The sequence below is a fragment of the Puma concolor genome, chromosome D1, assembly GCF_028749965.1.
Source record: "Puma concolor isolate L17-30 chromosome D1, mPumCon1.1.hap2, whole genome shotgun sequence".
In the NCBI taxonomy this organism is placed as follows: Eukaryota; Metazoa; Chordata; class Mammalia; order Carnivora; family Felidae; genus Puma; species Puma concolor.
The window spans coordinates 12,784,515-12,810,301 of record NC_141676.1 but is presented as its reverse complement, the minus strand read 5'-3'; the positions used below and the strand labels follow the sequence as shown (position 1 = coordinate 12,810,301).

Genomic DNA, 25,787 nt, shown 5'->3' with positions numbered 1-25,787 from the left:
TAACTATCATTTATTGTATAACTAGCACACCAGCCCTCTAGATACTTGGATGTTACCCTGAGTTGGAGTAAGTAAAGATGAAAAATATAGTTGGTTTATTAGAGCTTTCTGTAGAATAACAGGGATGTAGGAAGTTCCAGCAATTGACTGTCTGGAAATTAGAATATGAACTACTTCAAGGGACAGTTTCAGAGTTTGAGCCTCATGCTCATTTTCCAACTCCCCAAGGGAGGCAAGTGTCGCTGCACGGGTGCATTTTTACATATGGAATTTTTGTGGGTTTTTTTGCTCCCTTGTCTCCTTTAGCCAAGGCACACGGTTTGCCTTCCAGTATCGTAGTACAGTTTTGAAACATAGAAAGGCCCCTTCATGAATGTATTAAATATGGGGGCCTTCATTTTGTTTCCTGCATTTGATAGCAAGTTTTTAATATTTCCATTTTTATTTTTTTTTATTATTTATTTATTTTTTTTTAATTTTTTTTTCAACGTTTATTTATTTTTGGGACAGAGAGAGACAGAGCATGAACGGGGGAGGGGCAGAGAGAGAGGGAGACACAGAATCGGAAACAGGCTCCAGGCTCTGAGCCATCAGCCCAGAGCCCGACGCGGGGCTCGAACTCACGGACCGCGAGATCGTGACCTGGCTGAAGTCGGACGCTTAACCGACTGCGCCACCCAGGCGCCCCTAATATTTCCATTTTTAATTGGCCTTCTAATTTAGCATCGTCATTTAGTGTATTTTGCCACCACTGCAGCAATTTCAGTGTTCAGATTTGGGGAGGTTGAGGAAGATCTGTGGACCTGTACTGCTCCCTTACCTCTAACAGTGGCTTGCTCTTGCAGGACAGCGAGTGCTGGTCTGTAATGTGGAGTTACAATTTTCATTGAGTTGATGCCAGCAAATTTTCCCAGGGAAAAATAATCTAGTTTTAATCTCCTGTCATGACTGCAGCCCTTAGCCGTATTCTCCCTCTTGTACCAACAGTATAGACTTGGATCTAGTTGCACCTTTCCATTCAGTAATTATTTCTGGTGAGGTGTTTACCAAAGGGTAACGGGCAAAGGATCCTGCTTGAGCGGACACTGGTGATGGGCTCCCAGGCTTGATGGTGGCTGGCTTTCTGCATCGCAGTAAAACCACAAGAGGGCATCTTTGGCTCTGGGATTAATGATTCATCTGTCTTCTCTGACCTGTGACCTTTTCTCTCCTCTCTCTTACCTTCTCCCGGTAGTGTGAAGTGAGGGGGGCCTTCTCCCTCCTTGCTCCTCCCTCTGTGATCCACACCTTCCTTTTTACCCTGTTCTGCGGCGGCTCCGCCCTTTACCTTCATGGACGACTCAGAGGTGGAGTCGACCGCCAGCATCTTGGCCTCTGTGAAGGAGCAAGAGGCCCAGTTTGAGAAGCTGACCCGGGCGCTGGAGGAGGAGCGGCGCCACGTCTCGGCGCAACTGGAACGCGTCCGGGTCTCACCACAAGATGCCAACCCACTCATGGCCAACGGCACCCTCACCCGCCGGCATCAGGTAACCCATCAGACCTGCAGGTAGGACTCTCCATCAGACCTGCAGGTAGGACTTTGGCATGGTCATAGAGAGGCTATGATCCTACCTGGGAAACTACTTTTCCTCATGGTGCTGGGCTGTCCAGTGCCCATGCTTCATGGTGAACCTATCCAGGGGTGTTAAATACTGATATAAGACACAGGGGATATTGCTGTTCTGCTGAGTTGAGTGGACTTATCTCGAGAAGCATCCGTCTGACTTCTGTTTTGCTGGAGTGGGGTTTCTGGGTTGGGATTCTAGATCATATAGTTTTGAGCTGTAATCAAGTTACTTCTGTTTTCTCTGATTTTTTTTCCCCAACTTGGTATCAAAAATTCAAGAAAGTAAATGTCTGCTTAGTGGTTGGTGCAGTTGGGCATCTTGTATTCTCGGCTCCAGTTCAGTCTCCCTCAGGGAACAGTCTGCTCAGAAGGTGTGGCAGTGTCCATAAATTGTGTATTCCCGCTCCATATTGTCCTTGCGTGCTTGTTTTGTTGGCTTTGCAAATCATGTCTTGGAGGGAAGGGATCGTTGGTTAGAGCTGGAGAAGGAGCATCGTGCTGCTATTTAACCCAGATAACCACAGGAGCCAGTGGTCTCTGGGTTGGCTGACTTTGTGATGTGACTTGGGGGAGTTGGTGTTAGAAATGAGAAGTATCTTGTGTTTCCTATGGTTTCTCTGGTCTGACTTTGCTGTGATATAATCTGTCTGAGGTTATGCGTGCGTTCGTGTGTGTGTGTGTGTGTGTGTGTGTGTGTGTGTGTGTGTGTAGAGTAGGCATTGCCCAGTAGACTCCATCTTAAGAGATCTCCTGTGGGAACTAACAACAGTGCTTATGCTCCAGCTTATGCTCCAGTTGCCTTTTTCATTGATTATTTATTTTTTAAGACAGAGAAGGTCCCTCGTGCTGAGGAGCATATTGAGTGAGAGGACAGAAGTCCATTTAGGGGATGATCAGGAACTTGGAGGCAGTGTGTTTGCAAGATTCCTAGGATTTTTATTAAATTTTTTTTTTCAACGTTTATTTATTTTTGGGATAGAGAGAGACAGAGCATGAGGGGGAGGGGCAGAGAGAGAGGGAGACACAGAATCGGAAACAGGCTCCAGGCTCTGAGCCATCAGCCCAGAGCCTGACGCGGGGCTCGAACTCACGGACCGCGAGATCGTGACCTGGCTGAAGTCGGACGCTTAACCGACTGCGCCACCCAGGCGCCCCGATTCCTAGGATTTTTATAGGAACCAGAATTGAGGGTCAGGAATGAGAGGTATATATGGAATGGGGAGAGCAGGACTGCTCAGGCTTGGAGGTGGTGGGGAATTCCAGGATTTAGTACAAGATTTCTCTTTCTCTTTTTTATTTTTAACTTCTGTTCAGCAGTGAAGCCACACCCTTCCTTCTTCCTGAAAATAATGTTTAACTTCCTCTCCCTGCAGCATTACACTCCCTAGGTAATGGGAGAAGGGTGGGGGAAGTCTCCCAAGGTGGCTGGATCTCACAGTTTTCTATTGGAAGAGGAGCAGTCAAATGTATTTTTACATAGTATAACGTTGTCAGATTATTTCCTGCTGCTTAAGACAGAGCAACTTGTGTTGTGTGGCTCTAAACATTGGTGAAGATGATGTTGAGACAACTGTCTGCTTGAGGGGAATTGGGGTACTCATTTTCTTCCTATTGGAAAGAGAGACTCCTATCTCTTGCGTCTCTCTGATCTGGAAGTTTCCAGTGGTAGTAGAGCATGAATATGGACGGAGCAATAAAGAAGGCCTTTGGAGGGGCGCCTGGGTGGCTCAGTTGGTTGAGCGTCCGACTTCAGCTCAGGTCATGATCTCGCGGTCCGTGGGTTCAAGCCCCGCGTCGGGCTCTGTGCTGACCCCTCAGAGCCTGGAGCCTGTTTCGGATTCTGTGTCTCCCTCTCTCTCTGACTCTCCCCCATTCATGCTCTGTCTCAAAAATAAATAAACGTTAAAAAAAAAAAAATTAAAAAAAAGAAGGCCTTTGGAAACTCCCCAACCTAGCCTTATATTTTTAAGGACTTACCTGAGTCTCTGCTATTTACTCAGCCAATAGTTTTTGAGTGCCTGTTATGTGCCAAGCATTGGTCAGGGCACTGGAAATACATCACTGAACAAAACTGACCAAAAAATGAAAAATAAAAATACAACAAACATCTGCCCTCATAGAGCTTACCTTCTTATCCTCCAAAGACCCAGTCTGCTAGTACCAGGCCCAATTCCAGTTTTGAGGAAAGTGCTAAAACTAAGGGGTGATGTTGTTCTTTTATAAGTACTTGACAGAAGGACTCCAGGCCACAAATATCATTTTGAAAGCCCTTTTCCTGTTTGGAAAAAATAATTTGTATTTGATAGAGCAAAGGAAGGCCACAAAATGAATTATCTCCTTGTGGGCTGTGTTTCAGAACGGCCGGTTTGTGGGCGATGCTGACCTTGAGCGACAGAAATTTTCAGATCTGAAACTCAACGGACCCCAGGTAACTTCTTTGGTTCACAGTCTCAGCTGTTTCATTTGTATCTTCTTCCTTCCCCAGCCTATAAAAGCTTATGGGTGTCTTGTAAAGTACATTGTAAGTACCCCCCCCCCCCCATTAATTAAGAAAATAAAACAGTGGAGCTTCAATGTATAGATGATTGTATTTTGGAATGAATCTTAATGGCTGTTGATCCGGTATTTGATCCCTCAATTACTGCATCCCTTTTCTGGAATGGGCGTGCTTCTATTTCTACCTGAAATCTGGTTGGTCTTGAGCCTTAGGCAGTTTCTGAAGGGTACAGAGCCAGTCAGAAGATGGCTCTTTTGGGGATTTTTCTGGTTCATCTTAAAAGTTCTTTATTGGTTGAACTTCTTTTTTGAAGGATCCCTCATATGTAGATGTAGCCGCGGTCAACACAGATCATATTCACTTTGACAACCAGAACTGGGAAGTTAAATCTGCTGTCTGCTGTCTCTGTCACTTGGGTGTTGATGTGGCTATAGTTAACTCAGTTTATATATATATATATATATATGTGTGTGTGTGTGTGTGTGTGTGTGTGTGTGTGTAATATTTGAATGTTTATTTTTGAGAGGAGAGACAGCATCAGCAGGGGAGGGGCAGAGAGAGAGGGAGACATAGAATCTGAAGCAGACTCCAGACCCTGAGCTGTCAGCACAGAGCCTGACACGGGGCTTGAACCACAAGCCACAGGATCATGACCTGAGCCAAAGTCGGACACTCAACCGACTGAGCCACCCAGATACCCCTCAGTTCATATTTGTTAGATGACTAGAACTGGGAAATTATAGCTTCTGCTCTTTTGTAGAAGTTCAAAACGTGGGGAAGGCTACCCCTCTGAAAATCCTGGGGCCCATGGAAGATGCATGAGAAGTCTTTGTCTCTAGGGAGACTGCTTGTCATTGGGTTGGACTGTTGATCTTTATGGCTGTTTCTTGCTTTTCCTCTTTTCCATACAGGATCACAGTCACCTTGTGTATAGTACCATTCCCAGGATGCAGGAGCCAGGGCAGATTGTGGAGACCTACACGGAGGAGGACCCGGAGGGAGCCATGTCTGTTGTCTCCGTGGAGACCTCTGATGATGGAACTACTCGGCGCACAGAGACCACAGTAAGCTAAGACTTATACGAGGTCGGGGATGATGGAGGAGGTCTTCTTGTGGGCTTTACTGGGAGGGATTAAGAACTTAATTAGGGTGGGGGCACTGGGGTGGCTCAGTTAGTTAGGCACCTGACTTTAGCTCAGGTCATGATCTCACAGTTCATGAGTTCAAGCCCGATGTCGGGCTCTGTGCTGACAGCTCGGAGCCTGGAGCCTGCTTTCGATTCTGTCTCCCTCTATCTCTGAACCTCCCCTCCTTGTGCTCTCTTTCTCTCTAAAAAAAAAAATAAACATATAAAAAAATTTAACAATTTAAAAATTAAAAAAAAAAACTTAATTAAGGTGGATGAAAGGTGTTGAATGTATGTAGTGGAGGCATAAAGAAAGTGGTCTCTGGCCAGACAGGGAATATAGAAGAGATCTGGGAAAATCTAATGGAATGGGGAAGAAAGAAAGACCTTATAAGGTCTATAGTAGCTTCCTTTATAGGCACAGTTACTGTCAGTGCAGCTGTCCTGCCTGGGGACTTCCTCTAAGATGGAGAGGAGGGTAGATGGTAAAGCGTAAGGCATTTCTAGATAAAGTGATCTGGCAGTAGGGGTTTATTTCATTTCTTAGAGCAGTCTAGAATTTAAGCTTCTATTGTTCACTCTTTTCTCTTTCCTTACTTGAAGGTTAAGAAAGTGGTGAAGACTGTGACAACACGGACAGTACAGCCAGTCCCTATGGGACCAGATGGGCTGCCTGTGGATGCCTCGTCAGTTTCTAACAACTATATCCAGACTCTGGGTCGTGACTTCCGCAAGAATGGCAATGGGGGACCTGGTCCCTACGTGGGGCAAGCAGGCACTGCTACTCTTCCCAGGAACTTCCACTACCCTCCTGATGGATATAGCCGCCACTATGAAGATGGTTATCCAAGTAGCAGTGACAACTATGGCAGTCTGTCACGGGTGACCCGCATTGAGGAGCGGTATCGGCCCAGCATGGAAGGTTATCGGGCACCTAGTAGACAGGATGTCTATGGGCCCCAGCCCCAGGTTCGGGTAGGTGGGAGCAGTGTGGATCTGCATCGTTTTCATCCAGAGCCTTATGGGCTAGAGGACGACCAACGTAGCATGGGCTATGATGACCTGGATTATGGCATGATGTCTGATTATGGCACTGCCCGTCGGACGGGGACGCCCTCTGACCCTCGCCGACGACTCAGGTAGGGAAGAAAAGGGGAAGGTAAGGGTCTTTTCAAAATAGTGAAAAGGGACAGCTCTTTTTTTTTTTTTTTTAAATGTATTTTGTTCATTTTATTTGTTTTAGAGAGCAAGTGGGGGAGGGGGTAGTGGGAGAGAGAGAATCTCAAGCAGGCTCCACGCTCAGCAGAGTCCATCGCCAGACTTGATCCCACGATCCTGGGTTCATGACCTGAACTGAAATCAAGAGTCAGATGGATGAGCCACCCAGGCTCCCCTCTTCTTTCTCCCAAGTGTTTTTCAATAAGAGACACTTGTGTCTTCCCTTCTGTGATTTTACTAAATATTGACTTGCTTTTTTGTCTCTTTTTCATTATAGAAGTCATATATCTAATTATAGAAAATGACTTGTGATGGTTATTGGTCTATATCCTGAAGAATGGCCTTTGCTTCTATGCCAAGAGTTTCTGCTGTTTCTGCCTAACCCCCAGTTAGAGATAGGCAGCATCACAAAGGAGCTTGGTGCCTGGGGCTGTGGGACACTCCCTTGCTCTTGTGAATTTCTTCAGCATCTGATTTGGTATTCAGAGTTGAGGGTTTTAGGCTTTCTAGGCCAGAATAGACAGTGAAGGGAGAACCCTCCCCATGGTGATTTTAATCTCAAGTTAAAAACAAACCTTGATCTCACAAAAGCCCAAATTGACACTGTGTTTTGGTTCTTACATTTGATTATAAAATGAAATGGGGGTGGCATCCTTTGAGGGTGGTACATTAGTGACATTCTGAAAGGTCACTAAGCAGCTGCCTCTTCTGACTTTACTACTCATCCCGGAGGATTCTTTGGTGATCTGAAAAAGGGCATGATTGATGTTTGGGCTGGTAGATGGTTTGCCTTGAGAGAATGCTTTGGAATGGGGTTTGGCAAACCTTTTCTGTGAAGGACTAGATAGAACCATTTTAGGCTTTGCGGGCCATGTATAATTTTTGTTGTGTGTTGTAGTTCTTTTTACAAACTTTTAAAAATATAGAAGCCCATTTTTAGCTCGGGCTGTGCAAAAACAAGTTTGGCCCATAGGCTGCCAACTCTGCTTTAGATTAAATCAGAGACATAGTGTTTACTAGGCAAGGAAAAATAAGAAGTAAAGGGGAAGATGTATAGATGTCTTGATGGTAAGGCTATCCTAGCAGCTGTTGCTGAATTTCTCTATGGGATCATAACCTTCTAAAGCAAATGCCTTTGTGCTCATTTTCCTCATATTAGGTAGCTTTGGTTAATAATGAACTGGGCTGGGCCCAGGGGTAGAGGCCCCATTATCTAAGCCTGAGTCACTCACCTTTTAGGTATTGTATCATATGGACAGCTAGTCCAACTCCCATGTGACTCACCTTTCATTGGGGGGAGGGGGCAGTGGGGTGGGCATCAGACCTCAGCTGGTGCAACTTGGAGCACTGGTAGATAACAGCTATCACCAAAGAGTCTGCCCAGGGTGTTGGCCCTTCTGCTTGTTAACAAATCTGCCTTTCTGACTTCCTCATTAGTAGAGTGATTGGACCTAGGCAGGTGTGGGTGGCCAGCTCATTCTCTGCTGTCCCTTGCTGTGGCAATTGACATAGAGAGCGTCTGGGGCCTGGTTCTTGGGTCTCTTCCAGGGTGGCACTGGACTTGGAAACCTGCTTGACTAGCAAGAACATTTGCTGCTTCCTGCTCTAGGCCTAGGAGAGTAATACAAGGTCAAACGGAAACAGTAAGGCAGAATGATTAGTGGAAAAAGCACTGAACCAGAAGACTTCTAGTTGTGCCTTTGCCACTAGCTACATAGCCTCAAGCAAGTCATTTAATCTTTCTGGGTACAGCTTTGTTATTTGTAAAACAAGGGAAAGAATGTCATGATCCACTGCTTGTAAAAGAAGGAAATACAACTGAGTGACCAACATCTTGGTTATAGCAATTGTTTTTGTGATTGGTTATATTAAAATAATAATCAAAGTAAAATATGCTCACTAAAAACTAGAAAACCCAGAAAGGCACACCATCCATTGATAAAGACCTATGGTTAACATTTGGTGTTTCCTTTCCTTTGGTGCGAGTTCTTTTTTCCTATGCAGGTAAACATACCCTGACTTTCTTTTTCTTGGCTAAACTGGAATCTTACTTAAAATACTGTTCAGTAGCTTATTTTTAAAACTCAGCTCTATAACCTGTTCATTTTGTTTCAATGATATTAAAAAATAGTGATTTTTACTAAATGCTTCGTCCATCTGAGTTGCTGTTGAGTGGTTGATGTTGACAGCTTTGAGGCAGGCCCTTGGCTCCTGGCTAACCTTGAGGGTTGGGCTGACAGTGGGAGGGGTTTTGTGGAACAAACAACAGACTCATTTGGAGAGTTCCACACAATAGATTCTCCTCTTTCCTATGGGAGCCAAAGAGTGAGATGAGCTCACAGATAATGGGTCTCTTCCTTCCTGGTGGTTATGAATAAATAATAGTGTGACAGATTCACCCTCTAGTGGTTGCTGGTAGTACTGAAATAGGAAGAATTCTGGTTAGACTTCTCTAAACCTTCAGTTGCTTTGTTTTTGTACTTTTCTTGGTGACTGGGTATCCCAAATGCTGTGGTGTTCTGTAGCCTCTGTTTTAACAGAATCTGAGGTATTTAGAAATTAGAGGCTAGAAATCCTATCTCAAACATATTTGTTGAATAGCAGAGATGACGTTGGGGTGGACTGTGAAAATTAATGTTCAGGCTCATACCAAAGCGAAGTCCTCATGTGATGTACCAAGAAGGCATGTACTGTTTTTACTCTTATCACCTCCTCTCTTATAATTTTCAAAATAAGATAAGGAGAGGCTTAAATAAGAAGTGTGTTTAAGGGTCTAATCCCAGCAGCTGTTTCCTGTGTGTAAATGCCTCATTTCCTGTTTAGCTAAAGGCTTGTAAGAACTGTTCTCAGACATTGTTTGCTGACTTCTTTGGTTTAACCCTGTCATCTGAGGGTTTATTTCAGTCTCTATCCAGAGAGGTTAGCTGTCAGGTATCATTTAAGTGCTAAGCAGTCAGGATTTGGTTCTTTTTTTGTGATTAACGTCTCTGAATATTTGTTACTCTCTTCCAAGCTAGTAAACTTGATAGGAAAAAAAGGTAGTTTTAATCTAAATGCAGATGCCTTTAAAATTGTTACCTTCTCTCCTTAAGAAAAATTGATCAACGCATCATGTATGCAAAGGAGAGGTAAGATCTAGCGTACTGGAGCTGAAGTTACTCTTGCCTTGGAGGTGAGGGGTAATGGGAGCTCACCGGGAAACCAGACTCAACAACTTGATGTATTCGTCTTTCCTCTTGGTTTTTCCAACACTGCAGGAGCTATGAAGACATGATTGGTGAGGAGGTGCCATCGGACCAGTACTATTGGGCTCCTCTGGCCCAGCATGAACGGGGAAGTTTAGCAAGCTTGGATAGCCTGCGCAAGGGAGGGCCACCACCTCCCAACTGGAGACAGCCAGAGCTGCCAGAGGTGATAGCCATGTTAGGGTTCCGCCTGGATGCTGTCAAGTCTAATGCAGCTGCGTACCTGCAACACTTGTGCTATCGCAATGACAAGGTGAAGACTGACGTTCGGAAGCTCAAGGGAATCCCAGTACTGGTGGGGCTGTTAGACCACCCCAAAAAGGAAGTGCATCTTGGAGCCTGTGGAGCTCTCAAGAATATCTCTTTTGGGCGTGACCAGGATAACAAGATCGCCATAAAAAACTGTGATGGTGTTCCTGCCCTTGTGCGATTGCTCCGAAAGGCTCGTGATATGGACCTCACTGAAGTCATTACTGGTGAGTTACAGGCACAAGAGGACTGCTCGGTTGGGGTTACTCTTACCCCTGGAGATGTTGAGAGCTAGAAGGATTTCCAGTCCTTTTATTTTTGAGTCAAGGTCGTGAACTTGTGGTCTTTGGGTCAAATCCATCTCACAGATTTGTTTGGATCACACAAGGTTTTCAAAAGTTTAAAGAATTGGTTGCTGATGTTTAAAATTCAGAAGATTTCACTTAAAATTCCAGATTCTTGGCTTCTGGTAAAAACGTGCATGGATTGGTAACAGTAGGTTTATTTTGCTCCCTGACAGTTGGTCTGAGCTGATTGGTACGTGTGCGCTCCGGTTTGCAATAATCCTGAACGTATTCTATTGCCTTTAGCCAACTACTGCCACGTAGGAAGTTGTCTCCCAAACACTGAAGCTGGGTGTCTGCCGTTTTTCTACTCTCTTGTAATTTCTTTTAAGTATCTGCTTCTGACATACCTGCCTGGCGTGTGTGGACAATCGAGCTTGTGGCCCTTGTTTTAGAAGAGTTGTTTTTCATGTTGTGGGTCGTGATCCATTAGTGCATATTAAATACAGTTTTGTGAATCCCAATCAGTATTTCAAGAGAAAGAAAGAACAAAAAATAGGGTAGATTATTAGTTCTCAGGACTGATCTTGCCCATCAGGGGATATTTGCAGTGTCTGGAGACAGACAACTTGGCTTGTGGGGAGTGCTACTGGCATCTAATGAGTAAAAGCCAGAGATGCTAAACATCTAACAGTGGACAGGTCAGCTTCCCACAACAAAGAATTATCTGGCCTAAAAGGTCAGTGGTGCTGAAGTTGAGAAACTCTGGTAGAGATAGCCCAGAGAGCATTGCTTATAAGTATTACTTTATGAAATTTTATTTCATGACATGTATGTATGTATGTGTATGTTGAGCCATAATGTATATTTCTTACCGTGAGTCACAAACAAAAGCTTAAATATCAGTATAATGTATCTAGTTATACCAGATTATAAAGTATTGGGGAAGACTGAGAAATGATGGAGTAGGGGATTCTCTTTGGCTTTCTTCAAACATCCTGTGTTGGGTGTTGGAGAGGTTATCTGATGAGTTGTCTCTGCCAGGAACCCTGTGGAATCTCTCATCCCATGACTCAATCAAAATGGAGATTGTGGACCATGCACTGCATGCCTTGACAGATGAGGTGATCATCCCACACTCTGGTTGGGAGCGGGAACCAAATGAAGATTGCAAACCGCGCCATATCGAGTGGGAGTCGGTGCTTACCAACACAGCTGGCTGTCTTAGGTAACGTAAGGGCTTCAAGAGTATGAAGATTGAAGTTTTGAGGACTAACATTTTTTTTTTTTTTCTTTTTAAATTCTTCAGCCTGTCACTCAGCCTCCATTCCTGTGACTGGAGGAGTGACTCTGACTCCAGCCTGTCTTCTACCTTTGTCACTACTCCTTTGTATGCCACATACGTTCGCTACGCTGGTTTACTTGTTGTTCCCTGCACATCCTCACTTCTGTGCCTCTTTGACTTTGTTCATTTAATTTGTAAATGCTTGTTCAATATCTACCACATGTAAAGCAGTTGTCAAGTCCTGAGCTTGGAGCTTTTGTGTGTGTCTGTGTCCCTGTCCTCAATGATATGTATTTCAAGTAAGGCTGCAATGAGTGAACAAAAGGAGTACAAAATGTACGAGAAGGGTAGGGGGAGGAACTGTTCTTCCTTCAGTCCACATCACCCCTGTCTCTTTTATCTTTTTTTTCCTACAGATTTTTTTTTTTTTTTTTTTTTTTTTAAGTAATCTCCACACCCGTCGTGGGGCTTGAACTTAAAACCCCAGGATCAAGAGTCGCACGCTCTACCGGCTGAGCCAGCCAGGCGCCCCTCCTTATTTATCTTTTGAGGCTAAACTCAGAAATGCCTTTATTTCATGAAAATTTTCTTGATATCTTCTTTCTCTCTTTGGAGTATACCCCTGTGTTCTCTGCCCCATTCTTTATTCGTCCTTCCATGAAAGAAGTATCTATTCTATCTTAAAGCACTGTTAACAGTATAAATGTCCTGAAAGTAGGGATTGTCTTAACTTTCTCTAACCGCAGTGCCTTGCTTATAACAAGTACTCACTATTCGTTATAGTGAAAAGAAAAGATACAGAGGAGGCTTGTAAATGTTGAAGATATCAAGGGAGGATTTCTAGATTTGAGTCATCTTGAAGCCTCTCCCTTTCCCCTCAGGAATGTCAGCTCAGAGAGGAGTGAGGCTCGCCGGAAACTTCGGGAATGTGATGGTTTAGTGGATGCCCTCATTTTCATTGTGCAGGCTGAGATTGGGCAGAAGGATTCAGATAGCAAGGTAAGTTGACAGCTGAGTGAATTCCATTCACAGCAACCATGAGGCACCAGTAGTGCAGACCTACCATCTCAGGCTTTCAGATGACCTGAGGTATCTGTACCAGCTCCTGTTCCCTAAAGCAGATGTTCACCATGGTTTTCTTTAGAAATTCCTTCACCTGTATAATCTGTTTTAAAGCTGTTTAGCTATATTTCCAAGGTTCTATATTTTCCTAAGTAGGAAAAAGGGTGACCCTCGGTTTTGTGTCACACACCAAATGGTGGCAGAAACCTTCCAGTAGCCTGAGGCTGCAAGGATTTTGAGAGGCTTGGTGCTCTTAAGAGGCTTTGTGAGAGATGATGGATTGGGCTATGCTTTTGGGGATCAGTATTTTAATACTTGGATCATGGAAACCTGTACTTGCTGGGAAATCACTATAGGCATTCTCCTCGCTCACCGAGCCCTTTATCTTGTGTCCCCAAGCTTGTGGAGAACTGCGTTTGCCTTCTTCGGAATTTGTCATACCAAGTTCACCGGGAGATCCCACAGGCAGAGCGTTACCAAGAGGCACCTCCCAACGTTGCCAATAATACTGGGCCACATGCTGCCAGTTGCTTTGGGGCCAAGAAGGGCAAAGGTGAGTTTTGGTTCTTTGTTCCTTGCTCTTTAATGTAGAATGGGAAAGGGAAGGAACTCTTTTAGCTTTAGGCACAAAATACTTGCTGAGCGGTACACGAGTCTGCCTAGTCAAGGATATCTCCTCGCTCTGCAGCCGCTTCCCCAGTGTCGTGTTCTCCATTCATGGCGGTGATCATGGTGGTGGTGGTGGTCATTGGTATCAGTTTGGGGGCAGTGAAGGACGAGAACTCAACTAATCTGGGGCCTTCTCCCCCATTCCTCCTTTGTGTTTCCTGTTTTTTCTTTTCCTCCTTGCTTCCCTGCTTATTTGCCCACGATCCTGTTGACATCTCTCTCCTGCATTTTTCTTCCTTCATTTCTCTCTGCTTTCCACCTTGGGTGACGCACTGGAAGATGAGTGGTTCTCCAGAGGTGAGTGGAATCTTTTAAGGCGCTTATGGACTTCTAATTTGCATGCTTTGGTTTTAGCTTCCCTAGTATTTCCTAACCCTTCCCTGTGGATGCATGTAGGAAAATTCAGTTGAGGAGGACCATTGAAACAAGTTCAGCTCTTTGGAGCTAATGGCTCATGGCATGCTATTTCTGGATAGCAGACCCAGGTATCAGAACTCAGGACAACAGCAACAACGGTGCTTATCCTTACCTTACCTGTCTGCTGCCTGTTTTCTGTCCTTGTTTCTGCACAGCCCCCTGCTGGGACAGCTTGTGGGGGGGGACCTTGTTTTTTGTTTTTTTCCCCCCTCTTGATGTATCTCTGATCCAAAGATTTTGACTGAAGAATAAAAAGTACACTATGTGGACTCTTTCCTTTCTTAAACTTTTTCCCCTCCCCTCCTTTTTTTAATTTCCAAAGGGAAAAAACCCACAGAGGATCCAGCGAACGATACAGTGGATTTCCCTAAAAGAACTAGTCCTGCCCGGGGTAAGTTATCTTTTTCTTTTTAGTCTCCAGGGATCTCGGTCTCATATATATATATAGTTCACAGACAAGCGTTTGGTAGCCTAACAGTAGACTCTGCAGTATGATCACTGTTCTCTGTCCTCCTACTACTCTGGGCATGGAATGATGGTGGAGCACTGGGAAACTGGTATTGTAGCAGTAACTTAGGAAAGATGGCTTGTTGTGGCAACTTTTCAGATTATTGGAGGATGGGTAGGGTCCTGAACCCATCTAGGCCAGAAACGGAGGTGCTCTAAGTAACCACTACTGTCCTTAGGACTGTAATTGTTTTAAGAAGCCTCTTTCTCACAGTTTGGGTGTTTATGTTTACCAGTACAGTGAGTTTAAAATTCACAGTTCTTCATGGATGTAAAAATTTTAGATGTTGTTAAATCTAGGATAGGCTTTGTACTTAGTCATAGTAAAGGTAGACAGAATGATTCAGTTAAGTTAGAAATAATTCACTTGAGATGAGGAATCTTTAACCCTGAGCGGTGTCAGTGGGCACCTGAATGCCCTGAGTGCCAAGGCCAAAGTAGACTGTGGAAGAGAGGAGACAAAGAGAAAACAGAGAAAGGAGTTGCATATGAGTTGAGGTCGGTTCTGCTCTTCCCATGGATGAATTATTCTTAAGAAGGCATGGAATCAAGCCTCTGAGTTTGCTCTTGGGTGAGTGGGAGAGTATAGGGGGTCTAATGGTATAGGAGCATAAATCCATCGATCCAGAGTACTGAGGCTGAACTTCAACCAGCCAGAGCCTGGTGTTTAGGTAATGACTAGCATCCCCTGCTTTCCTGCCCTTTCTTGTGCAGGCTATGAGCTTTTATTTCAGCCAGAGGTGGTTCGGATATACATCTCACTCCTCAAGGAGAGCAAGACTCCTGCCATCCTAGAAGCCTCAGCTGGAGCTATCCAGAACTTGTGTGCTGGGCGCTGGACGGTGAGTACCTTTCAGAAAATAGACTTAGAGATGGGAGAACTTATCTAACTAGTTTGCCACTGTGTGTAATCTGTTCCACCTCTTCTTGTGTGTTACTTCCAGTATGGTCGATACATCCGCTCTGCTCTGCGTCAAGAGAAGGCTCTTTCTGCCATTGCTGACCTCCTGACCAGTGAACACGAGCGTGTAGTGAAAGCTGCGTCCGGAGCACTGAGAAATCTGGCGGTAGATGCTCGCAACAAAGAACTGATTGGTAAGGAGTTGGATGCACACCGTTAATCTCAGTATCAGTACCAAGCCTTTAGTCTGGCAGATGCTAAAGAGTTATTATTGCAGTGACTGAGAGGAGGGATCCTGGCTAGTCCTCCATAGTTTGTGGTTCTGAGGGTTCTAGTTTAATGGTTCCTAGAAAGACAAGAACTGGTAACTCTTCAAAACTAGAATAAAAACAGCTATTCTTCATTAAGCACTTGCTTTGTTAGTGGGCGTTGTAACATATTTGATATAAAGTATTCACATAGTTTTTTTTTTTTTTTTTTTCCAATGTTTATTTATTTTTGGGACAGAGAGAGACATAGCATGAATGGGGGAGGGGCAGAGAGAGAGGGAGACACAGAATCGGAAACAGGCTCCAGGCTCTGAGCCATCAGCCCAGAGCCGGACGCGGGGCTCGAACTCACGGACCGCGAGATCGTGACCTGGCTGAAGTCGGACGCTTAACCGACTGCGCCACCCAGGCGCCCCTAAAGTATTCACATAGTTTCAATGTGACTAACGGGGAGAATAAATACAGGAGTAAGAAGGACCATATGTTCATGGCTCTTCTGATACGATAACCCCATAGCAAAATGAAGTTGATTCATGTGGATAGTGAATTGCACTTAATATGATTGATGCAAGTAAGTACAGTGTTAGGCTCCATATACTGGACTTGCTTTGTTCTCCCTGCACACAGTCCTTCTGTCTTAACGCTGTAGGTAAACATGCTATTCCGAACTTGGTAAAGAACCTGCCAGGAGGGCAGCAGAGCTCTTCCCAGAATTTCTCTGAGGACACTGTGGTCTCTCTTTTGAACACCATCAATGAGGTTATTGCTGAGAACTTGGAGGCTGCCAAAAAGCTTCGAGAGACACAGGGTATTGAGAAGCTGGTGTTGATCAACAAATCAGGGTGAGTTTAACACTGAAAATGACAACTGGAAGAGTTTGTGTGTGAGAGGGGAGTTACTAGGAAGGAGCGTTCCATGTTTGCTTTCTTATTTACATATAAAGTGTGAAGAGATAATGCTGTCTTAATGTTTTGTCTTAATGTTGAGCTATAAATTGACAACAGACCTGTTGCATCAAACATTTTTTTGTGTCACTGTTTGGGACACAGTACAGAACTTGGTGAATACTTGATCTTGGCCATTTCGACATTTCTTCTTATGTTACATTATATTGGAGAGTACAGGCTCTCAGCTTCCTCCTTGGTCTTAACACCCAAATTCCATATCGTATTACTTTCCTCAAAAGGAACCGTTCAGAAAAAGAAGTCCGAGCAGCAGCACTTGTATTACAGACAATCTGGGGATATAAGGAGCTGCGGAAGCCACTGGAAAAAGAAGGATGGAAGAAATCAGACTTTCAGGTAGAGTAACTCTTGGGCCTGAGACTTGACCCTTTTTTCCCTTGGTTTCATGTAACACTTTTGTCTTTGGTTCCTTCCTCCTCACTATTGCCTTAAGTCCTGCTTTATCCCAAGTCTTTCTGAGTAAGGAGATCATTCAGTTTACTCCTTCCTGGAAAAGAACGATGCTGTGCTTCATTTGGTGCCAGAATAGCTGTGATTCTCCTCGGTGCCACAGCATGCTGTCCACATTGGTGGGGACGAGGGAAGATGGCCTGTTTGACTTTTCCCCAGATGTGCCATAGCCCCTTGAAGGAATTTACTGGAAACTAGGTCACCTTCTGATAGTGCGAGTGTTTGGTACCTCTGTAATCTCCTGTTCAGGAACATAAATAGAAGCCACAAAACCCTCATTTGTTTCACTATGTAGATATTTAACCCATATGAGGTACCTTTTGGGAAGAGCTATATTTGGGAATAGGAACTTAAAGATCTGTGCCCGTTGGGAAATAAAATATGGGTGAGTTCAGTATTTTGTGACATTGTTGCATTTTATGTTTGCTTCCAGGTAAATCTAAACAATGCTTCTCGAAGCCAGAGCAGTCATTCATATGATGACAGCACTCTCCCTCTCATTGACCGGAACCCAAAATCAGGTACAGTGTCTGGGGGGCGTACCCCTCTGCTTTTACTCCACCACGGCTATTCTTCAGTGGGCTTACTTCCCGTGGAATAGAATACGTATTTGTTACTGCATGAGCTAGTCTTTTGGTAGACGGTAATAATACTTGACCTCAGGGTTGTACCAAGAGGCTGGTAGGCCTGAGCATTAGAAGAGAAAACAGGCAGTAGCCTGGAAGCGATCCTGTCTTTGCTTGCGGACTTACAACTGTTTTCTCTGTTTGAGAGATAATTGACATATATCATTGTGTAAATTTAAGGTGTACAACATAGTGCTTTGATGTATGTATATATCGCATAATGATTATTTTTTGGTTTTTAAATTTCCACATAATACCATGTAATATGTGGACTGTTGAAAAATTAGAAAATTCAGGTAACCAGAAAAATAACAACAAAAATCACTTCTTTCTGTTACCCAGAGATCACTGCTGCTATTTGTGGTTTTATCTTTTAAACACTTTTGCCGTGTGAGCAAATAAATTTTGCGCCCCAAAGATGAATTAGCGTATTTTATGAAACATTTTCTTTTTCATGAAAGTGTGCTGTAACCCTTATTATCTTGCTGACACTTGGCTTTTGCCTCCATTAGGGTTCTCTCTCTCTCTCTCTCTTTTTTTAAGGTTTTTATTTTGAGAGAGAGAGAGATTGAGAGAGACAGAGTGTGAGCAGGAGAGGGGCAGAGAGAGAGGGAGACAGAATCTGAAGCAGGCTCCAGGCTCTGAGCTGTCAGCACAGAGCCCGACACGGGGCTCGAACTCACAAACTCTGAGATCATGACCTGAGCCAAAGTCGGACGCTTAACCGACTGAGCCACCCAGGTGTTCCAACATCAGGGTTCTTGAGATGTGGTGTGAGGATCCCCATGTCTGTTGACATCTGTGCTGACTATGCAGAAGCAGTGGGAGTGTTTGCAGCAGCAGCTATGGCACCAACCCCACACCACTAGCCGTCCTAGGCTTCGTGGCCATGCGCTCACAATGTAAAAGAGCCAGTTTCACTTGTTAATGTACTTGATGGAGCTGTAAGAATTACTAATTTTATAGTTTGTGACCTTGAGCACATGTCTTTTTGAAATCTCCCTTGCTGATGAAATAGGAAGTACTTGGCGAGCCCTGTGCTGCATCCAGAGTGTGGTAGTGGACCTGGGGGAAAGCACAGGTGCTCTAGTTGGAGTTTCTGAGTGGACCAGCCACTCTTTTTACGGAATGCCATTTTTACTTGGGAAAAAATGGCAAGCTATGGTTTTAGACTTGAGTATTTGCTAGACATTTTCTTAAAAATGAATGCAATGAGCTTGTCACTTTCAGGAAAAATAGTACTAACAGTACTTGTTGCCTGAATTTTCAAGTGAAAAACTTGTACCTGCCATTATGAGCCTGATAACACACCCATACTTAAAAGACTATCTATCTATCTATCTATCTATCTATCTATCTATCTATCTATCTATCTATGGTTTATTTTATTTATGGGGTGGGGACACGCAGAGAGAGAGGGAGAGAGAGAATCCCAATCAGGCTCTACACTGCCAACACAGAGCCCGACATGGGGCTTGAACTCATGAAACTGAGATCATGACCTGAGCAAAAATCAAGAGTCGGATGCTTAATCAACTGAGTCACACGGGCACCCCAAAAGACATTTTAATCAAACCAGTGGTGATAGTAATGAATGTGATTTTTTTTTTTTGATGTTGTATAATGAAATGTGTTAACATGTAGAAGATCTGCATTACTCTATGAACCAGTATTTTCCAAATGACTAGTGTGTGGTGTTTCAGAATCATGAATGGGTAACTGACCCATTCAAAGTGCAAGACAGACCAATGCATTTTAATTTAACAAAGTGTGAAGAAGAGGTCATTCATTTGGATTCAGATTCTACATTACTGCTAACTTTAGAGAAACTCAACTTGCTCTTTAGAGAAATTCTACTTGTTGTGTATTAGTGTACTATCAAAGAATATACATAATTATCTGAAAAATTGTTGAAAATTCTTTTTCCAACTTTTTGTCTGTGGGAGGCTGGATTTTCTTCATATACTTCAACTAAAATAACATCATGACAGATTGAACACAGAAGTAGATAGGAAAATCCAGCTGTCTTCTATTAAGCCAAACTTTAAAGACATATGCAAAAATGTAGAAAAAAAAAAAAACCAAAAACAAAAACCCACAAACCTGCTTTTAAAAAACATTAAAATGTTAACATGGAATAAGTTTTTTTAACTTAAATGTTTATTTTGAGAGAGAGAGAGCACGGGGGAGGGGCAGAGGGAGAGGGAGAATCCCAAGCAGGCTCCGCACTCTCAGCATAGAGCCTGAGGTGGGGCTTGATCTCATGAATCATGACCTGGGCTGAAATCAGGACTTAGAAGGTTAACCGACTGAGCCACCCAGGCACCCCTATTTTTACTGTTAAAAAAATATTTATTGGGGCGCCTGGGTGGTGCAGTCGGTTAAGCGTCCGACTTCAGCCAGGTCACGATTTCGCGGTCCGTGAGTTTGAGCCCCGTGTCAGGCTCTGGGCTGATGGCTCAGAGCCTGGAGCCTGTTTCCGATTCTGTGTCTCCCTCTCTCTCTGCCCCTCCCCTGTTCATGCTCTGTCTCTCTCTGTCCCAAAAATAAATAAACGTTGAAAAAAAATTTTTAAAAATATATTTATTTAATTATTTATTTATTTATTTTTGAGAGAGGCAGACTGAGTCCAAGTGGGGTAGGGTCAGAGAGAGAGGGAGAGAGAAAACCCCAAGCAGGCTCTACACTGTCAGTGCAGAACCCAACATGGGGCTCGAACAGTGAGATCATGACCTGAGCTGAAATCAAGAGTCAGGTGCTGAACCACCTGAGCCACCCAGATGCCACCCTATTTTTTCTTTTAAAAGTGAAATACTTAAAATTTCTCAATACAGGAAAATAGTAATATATATATAACTGACACCAGTGAATACTTTTTGGATCTTCATAATTTTTAAGACTGTGTAAAGGGGTCTGGAGACCAAATAATTTAACAAGTACTTGTTAAGAGTGAATGGTTGTTAAGAGTGAACGTTAGGGTTCCATTGGAAAGGGATCTCTTAAGTCCCCTGAGGGCTTTGTCTAGTGCCTGGCACATAGTGGGTGCTCAGTAAAAATTTGATGGGAGGGAGGGAGGACCAACCAGAGAGCAATTTTTATGATGAGTATAGATTTTGAAGAGTTGGTTTTTGACCTGGATAACTTTCTGACTCCGTATAGATAAGAAACCTGATCGGGAAGAAATTCAGATGAGCAGTATGGGATCAAACACAAAATCATTAGGTAGGTGATTAATTCCTGCCTAAGGACACGGAGTTATATTTCATTGGGATGAGAACTGTCTGGCTCTGCAGTTTCTTTTCTAGCACCTTCATCATCCTGGGAGAGCATTCATTGGCTGGACATTTCTATTTGGAAGGATGTGAGGAGATTTAGTGAAACTTGATATATCTACTTTCTTCCACATTCCCACATATTCAAAGGTTCAAAAAAAAAACCCCCAAATCTTAATTCACCCTTGTGCCCACCCCCACGTACTACAGAATTATGTTTGGGTCCTTAAACTGTTACCGAATTTCACAGGCTGACCCCAGGCTCCCTTTCCATCTTCTTTCCATGTACTCTGTTTCAGCCCACCTGGTCTAATTTGCTATTTTGTCTCTTTACTCTACTTTTTAAATTTTTCTCAGAGCATACTTCCTGCTGGAATGCCCTTCTTCCCCTTTGCTTTGCTAAATTTTCTTTATCCCCAGAGGCTTAACCAAGTCCTGTCTCCTTTGTTAGGTGCTTCCTGACTGTTGCAGCACCCCTACGCTCTCTTCTTAATTCCAATACCATTTATAGACAGATCTCTTCTGTTTTGCTTTATTATCATGTGTCATACTCTGTGTGTTTCATTTAATTGTCTTCCCAACTAGATTCAAATTATTTTTAAGTCAGGGACCTTAAGTCAAGGACTAGAACTTAATGACTTTCTGGAGCATTTGACAAAGTTTACTTCCCAACAGGGGTGCCTAATTCACACTTATCTGTTTAATATGTATGGTACACGAGAGGGAATATCATATTTCTTGTACTTTTTTCATTAGATAACAACTATTCCACACTGAATGAGAGAGGGGACCACAACAGAACACTGGATCGATCCGGGGATCTAGGTGAAATGGAGCCATTGAAGGGAACACCCCTGATGGTAAATTCTCTTTTATATACTCTTGTCCTTCTAAGGCTAGTTCTGTTTTGAAACCTTCATGTTTTGTGAAATAGGAAGAAAGTACCTAGTGAAAGACAGTATCCTTTTCTGATAGGGATTTTCAGGAAAAGTAGGAGTTTTGACTCCTGTTGAGATTTCTTGGGTCATAATTCTGCAACGGTCAGGTTAGGAGAAGGAAGACCATAAATGTATTGCTGATGTGACTAATGCCAATAGATTCTCATACATTACTCTCTTCCTGTCCCTGCCTTTTCTTGAATATCTTGCCCTTTTCTTACTATTATCTTGTTTTGTTTGAGTTGACCAGTTTCGGGATTTTCCTTAGGTTTGGCACATACTCACGAGGTTTCTATTTCCTTACTCTCATACTAACAAATTGCATGTGTTCACAGCAGGACGAGGGGCAGGAATCTCTGGAGGAAGAGTTGGATGATGAGGGGGACCAAGTGTCTAACCCCTCCATGGTATGTCCTCCAGCCACCCCCAAGATCGTCCTTGAGGAAGGAGGTCCCTATGTGCCAGCAGTTTGCCAATCAAGCTGATCCAATCGGGCCAGAGACCCTAGTCTCAGCCGCTTGGCGCTTGGGGGTGCTGCTTCTGTGATTATTGCCTCTTAAGAGGCTGGGACGTGCCTCCGGTGATCTGATTCTCCATTCCGTGCTGCTTTCCTCCCTCTGGATTTGCTCAACTGTCTTTTGGTTCTCCTCATTCCCAACCCTATTAACGTTTCTTTCTCTTTTTTCCCTACAGCAGAAGATTTAGCACCACTGTCTGCGCTACATCTGGGCTTATAATATATGTACTTTTATTTTTTGGTGGTGAAATGGACTGACGATTTTTCCCTTTCTTCGCTGGACTGTTGTGCCAACTGCCAGGCTGCCTCCTGCCCTTATAGCCCTAAGTGGCCACCTTCTTTCTACCAACTCCTACCTTCTTCCAGTGAAGGTTAATTGTCCCTCCTCCCCCCTCCAGATCCCCTCCAGTTGCTCCCAAGAAGCCTGACTCAGTTATATGCGTATCTTGAGAAACTGCTGCAAATTAGCTCTTTTTGCCAGTTCTCCCTGGAACTCTTGGCCTTGTGTGGAGGGAGGGAGAGAGTGGGAATCCTCACTGGAAGCCGTGGGAAGAATTGGAAGTTACATGCTGTCTATGCAGTGTCCAGCACTCTGATAAACTGATGATTCTTAATCAAGATTTTTTTTTTCTTGGTGGGGAAGGGACTTTTATTTTTTTGGAGAATCGGAAGTGTGAGCTCTTCCCGTATTCCTGATGACTATTTTTGAATCAAAGAAGGCTGGCAACATTGGCACATTCCACCTGGCAAGGGCCCTTGAGTAAGTGAAGGTCTCCTAGAACTGAGATTAAGAAACCTTGGTCTCATCTCCAGGCCAGGGACCACTGTGGACCTACAGACTCCATCTCTTCTCCAAGCCTCATGCCAACCCTCAGCTGCTGCCACTGCCCTTTACTAAGGCTGTCCTTAATCTTCCTCTCCCATCCTGTGAAATGTCTGCTGACTTGGCCTGGCCATTTGCAAGAGGCTGTAGAAAGAGGAGAATGTGTCAAGGAAGACTTTTTGGGTGAGAAGGATCAAAAAGATGTCTTCTGGGGAGGAGAAGAACCTCTAGCAGGAGCTAGTAGGAATGTACATGAATCAGTTAGTCTGAAACTGGCAGGAAGCTTTGAAGCTGGCTTCCCCCCTGCCCTTCTTTCTCCTTTTCTTACCCTTCTAGCTCTGTCCTCCCCTGCCTTTTCCCTGGATTGGTTGGCTGACAAAAGGACTTGATGTACATACTCCTGCCCCCTTTACCCTTAAAAGGTGGGGGATCGCCCCTGGATTTGCCTCTTCTTTGTGCCTTTGGCCTGGGGTGCATCTCCTCCTTCCCTTCCATGTGCCTTTCTTTGCCTCTGCAGTCTCATTTTCATGATTTTGCAAATTATATTTTGTTGCTTTCTTACCCACTATTGGCCCTAACTAGCAGAAAGGAGGGATGACCTAGAGAACCTCAGATTCTCCATTGGGAATTGGTAGAACCTCTGATTTCAGCCATTCAGCTTTGCTCAATAGTATATGGTTGGGGTTTTGCAAACATCCTGTTCTGATGAATCTCAAAATGTGGGAGGAGTGAGTGGTGCGACTCTTACTCCTTAGTTGCCCAGAATTTATCGTCATCTCCCAAGGGGCCTGAGGGAAGTCGCATCTGTGCCCTCCCTGCCCCACCCCACCCCCAGCATCTCCTCCTTTCTGTTTAGTGTTTATTAGTGGGTTGGGCTAGAGGAATCAGCTGCTATGCTGGTTGATTTTTTTTTTAACCCTTTTCCTTATTTGCCTTTTACTCCTCCCCTTAATCTAAAAGCTCTGTTCAATGCAACTGGAAATCTTTATCCTTCTCTCTCCCCCTTCCCTTATATATTGAGGCTATGGGGTAGGAGACAAGTGCACAACCCACCACCCCCCTTTCCTTTCCCCTATGCATTAAAATCCCTTATTTACCGCCCCCCCCCCCCCCCATTTCTTCCCACTCCTTTTCTGGCAAAAAGGAGCCTTTTCCTCTCTGTGACCCTAAGAACATACTGCACAGGGGAAATTGCCCCCATCTGGACCTGGCCCCACTCTTGGTTTCTCTTGTCCTCTTCTGCTCTTTTCCTGGTGCTCTTTTTCTCGGTGGGGTGTGGGTAATAGAACAGCCATGGGCTTTTGGGGACCTTTAACTATTTTTTTTCTTTTTTGTTTATAAAAACACTAAACATTCAATTCCAGAGAACCAAAAATCCCACCTCCCCACCGAACAGTACTAAGGGGCGTGTCTTCTGCTCCATACCTTTTCTGTTTTCCTTTCTCTCTTGTTAATGCTTTTAAAAACAAATGAGTTTTTTATATAAATAAAGTTTTTAAAGTGTGTATGTGGGGGGTCTGTGTCATTTCTTCACTTTAAGCTGTATCTCTTCCTTCCTTTTCATCTCGGTTATTTCCTTATGTGTATCAGTGTCCTTCTTCTCTCCAGAGCAGCCAGAAGGGGCTTTACCAGGAGCGGATTACTTTGAGCTCAGTCCTAAGTCTTACCAAGCAACATTGTTGGTAATTACATATGAAACATTTTTCCCCTCAAGATTCTTAAAAATTAAATGTGGGGCGCGGGAAGCTTATTGCTAACTTAGAGATAGGAAACTGAAGTATAGGAATTAATGACTTTCTTAGTCACTGGATTTGTTTTGCAACATTTGGCAAAACTAACATTGAACAAAAGCCCATTGCGATACGTGGCCCTCTTGAACATTTAACTTTATGGGTAGAAGATTAGAAGCTAACAACTCCAATTGCCTTCCTCCAATATTCCCTCATTTCATAAATATGAAAATGTAGAATTAAAAGGCTCATGTGTATAAGTACTGAATACTGGGCCAGAATGTTGCTTTTCAGGCTATCGGTAATCCTTTAGTAAGAAGACAAGGGACAGACCTATAGCTGCTTTTGTGTCCTACCAAGTAATATGTGGGTGAATCACAAACACTTGCTGGGTTGACAGGGATTGTCTTTACTGCAGAGGCCAAGGATTAAGACCTATGGAAAGAGACTTATTTTTCTGGGGCCCCTATTTCCTGTTACATAATTTAAAAAAAAAAAAAAGTGAGAATTTATGTAAAATGCTTTGCTGTATGCCCAATCTTTAGATTAAAAATCTATAGCTTCTGATGATGGTCATGTCTCAATTTTGTTGAACTAGGTCTTGGGTATGAAAACTTTGTTGGGCCAGTGAGACCAGGAAATCTAAGCATTGTAGCTGATCCCTTTTAAAGCTTAGTTTGTGTCTGACAGTTGTAGTTTTAGACCAGCAGGATGAATCACGGAGCCAAAAAGCTATCTAAGTTTGCTTTCCAAAGTGGTTTGGTAGTTTCACTTGAGATGCTTTTCTGTCTCTATAGAAAAACCTGGCTACTGGTGAATAGCCTTTATTTCCATTACATTCTTTATTATCCACTGACATTGAGCTAGAAACAAATCTTACACTTCCCTCCCTGGCTTGGTTCATTTGTTTTGTCTCATAAAGTAAATATTTACTGAACATCTTCTATGTGCTAGGTGTTGTGGATGTTAGGTTTAAAGGATGAAACAGATGGACGCTTTCTCTTTACAATCCTTGAGAGTCCTAAGATCTGTCGTTTTGTTTTGTTTTTTTAGAGTAAGCTCTACCCCCAATTGTGGGGCTTGAACTCATGACCCTGAGATCAAGAGTCACATGCCTTACCAACTGAGCCA

The 25,787-nt window shown here is 43.7% G+C and overlaps 1 protein-coding gene across 13 annotated transcripts in view; it reads left to right on the top strand.

Annotated features, from left to right (window-relative positions):
• CTNND1 (catenin delta 1) overlaps nucleotides 1-24,433 on the top strand; it is a 49,195-nt gene extending 24,762 nt beyond the window's left edge. For 4 of the 13 annotated variants that reach the window (XM_086677342.1, XM_086677339.1, XM_086677340.1 and 1 more), the window contains 19 exons: nucleotides 1,235-1,526; nucleotides 3,963-4,034; nucleotides 5,015-5,167; nucleotides 5,833-6,368; nucleotides 9,705-10,168; nucleotides 11,270-11,453; nucleotides 12,392-12,509; nucleotides 12,972-13,125; nucleotides 13,521-13,538; nucleotides 13,981-14,049; nucleotides 14,880-15,007; nucleotides 15,110-15,260; nucleotides 15,985-16,177; nucleotides 16,522-16,636; nucleotides 17,184-17,271; nucleotides 20,536-20,598; nucleotides 21,405-21,508; nucleotides 21,922-21,993; nucleotides 22,280-24,433. In XM_086677342.1, the coding sequence (XP_086533468.1) occupies nucleotides 1,332-1,526; nucleotides 3,963-4,034; nucleotides 5,015-5,167; nucleotides 5,833-6,368; nucleotides 9,705-10,168; nucleotides 11,270-11,453; nucleotides 12,392-12,509; nucleotides 12,972-13,125; nucleotides 13,521-13,538; nucleotides 13,981-14,049; nucleotides 14,880-15,007; nucleotides 15,110-15,260; nucleotides 15,985-16,177; nucleotides 16,522-16,636; nucleotides 17,184-17,271; nucleotides 20,536-20,598; nucleotides 21,405-21,508; nucleotides 21,922-21,993; nucleotides 22,280-22,291 (2,889 nt within the window). In that variant the 5' untranslated portion in view covers nucleotides 1,235-1,331 and the 3' untranslated portion in view covers nucleotides 22,292-24,433. The remainder of the gene's footprint in view (nucleotides 1-1,234; nucleotides 1,527-3,962; nucleotides 4,035-5,014; nucleotides 5,168-5,832; nucleotides 6,369-9,704; nucleotides 10,169-11,269; nucleotides 11,454-12,391; nucleotides 12,510-12,971; nucleotides 13,126-13,520; nucleotides 13,539-13,980; nucleotides 14,050-14,879; nucleotides 15,008-15,109; nucleotides 15,261-15,984; nucleotides 16,178-16,521; nucleotides 16,637-17,183; nucleotides 17,272-20,535; nucleotides 20,599-21,404; nucleotides 21,509-21,921; nucleotides 21,994-22,279) is intronic. The other 9 variants (XM_086677343.1, XM_086677345.1, XM_086677351.1 and 6 more) reach the window with 9 other exon arrangements.
• The last annotated feature ends 1,354 nt before the right edge of the window (nucleotides 24,434-25,787 follow it).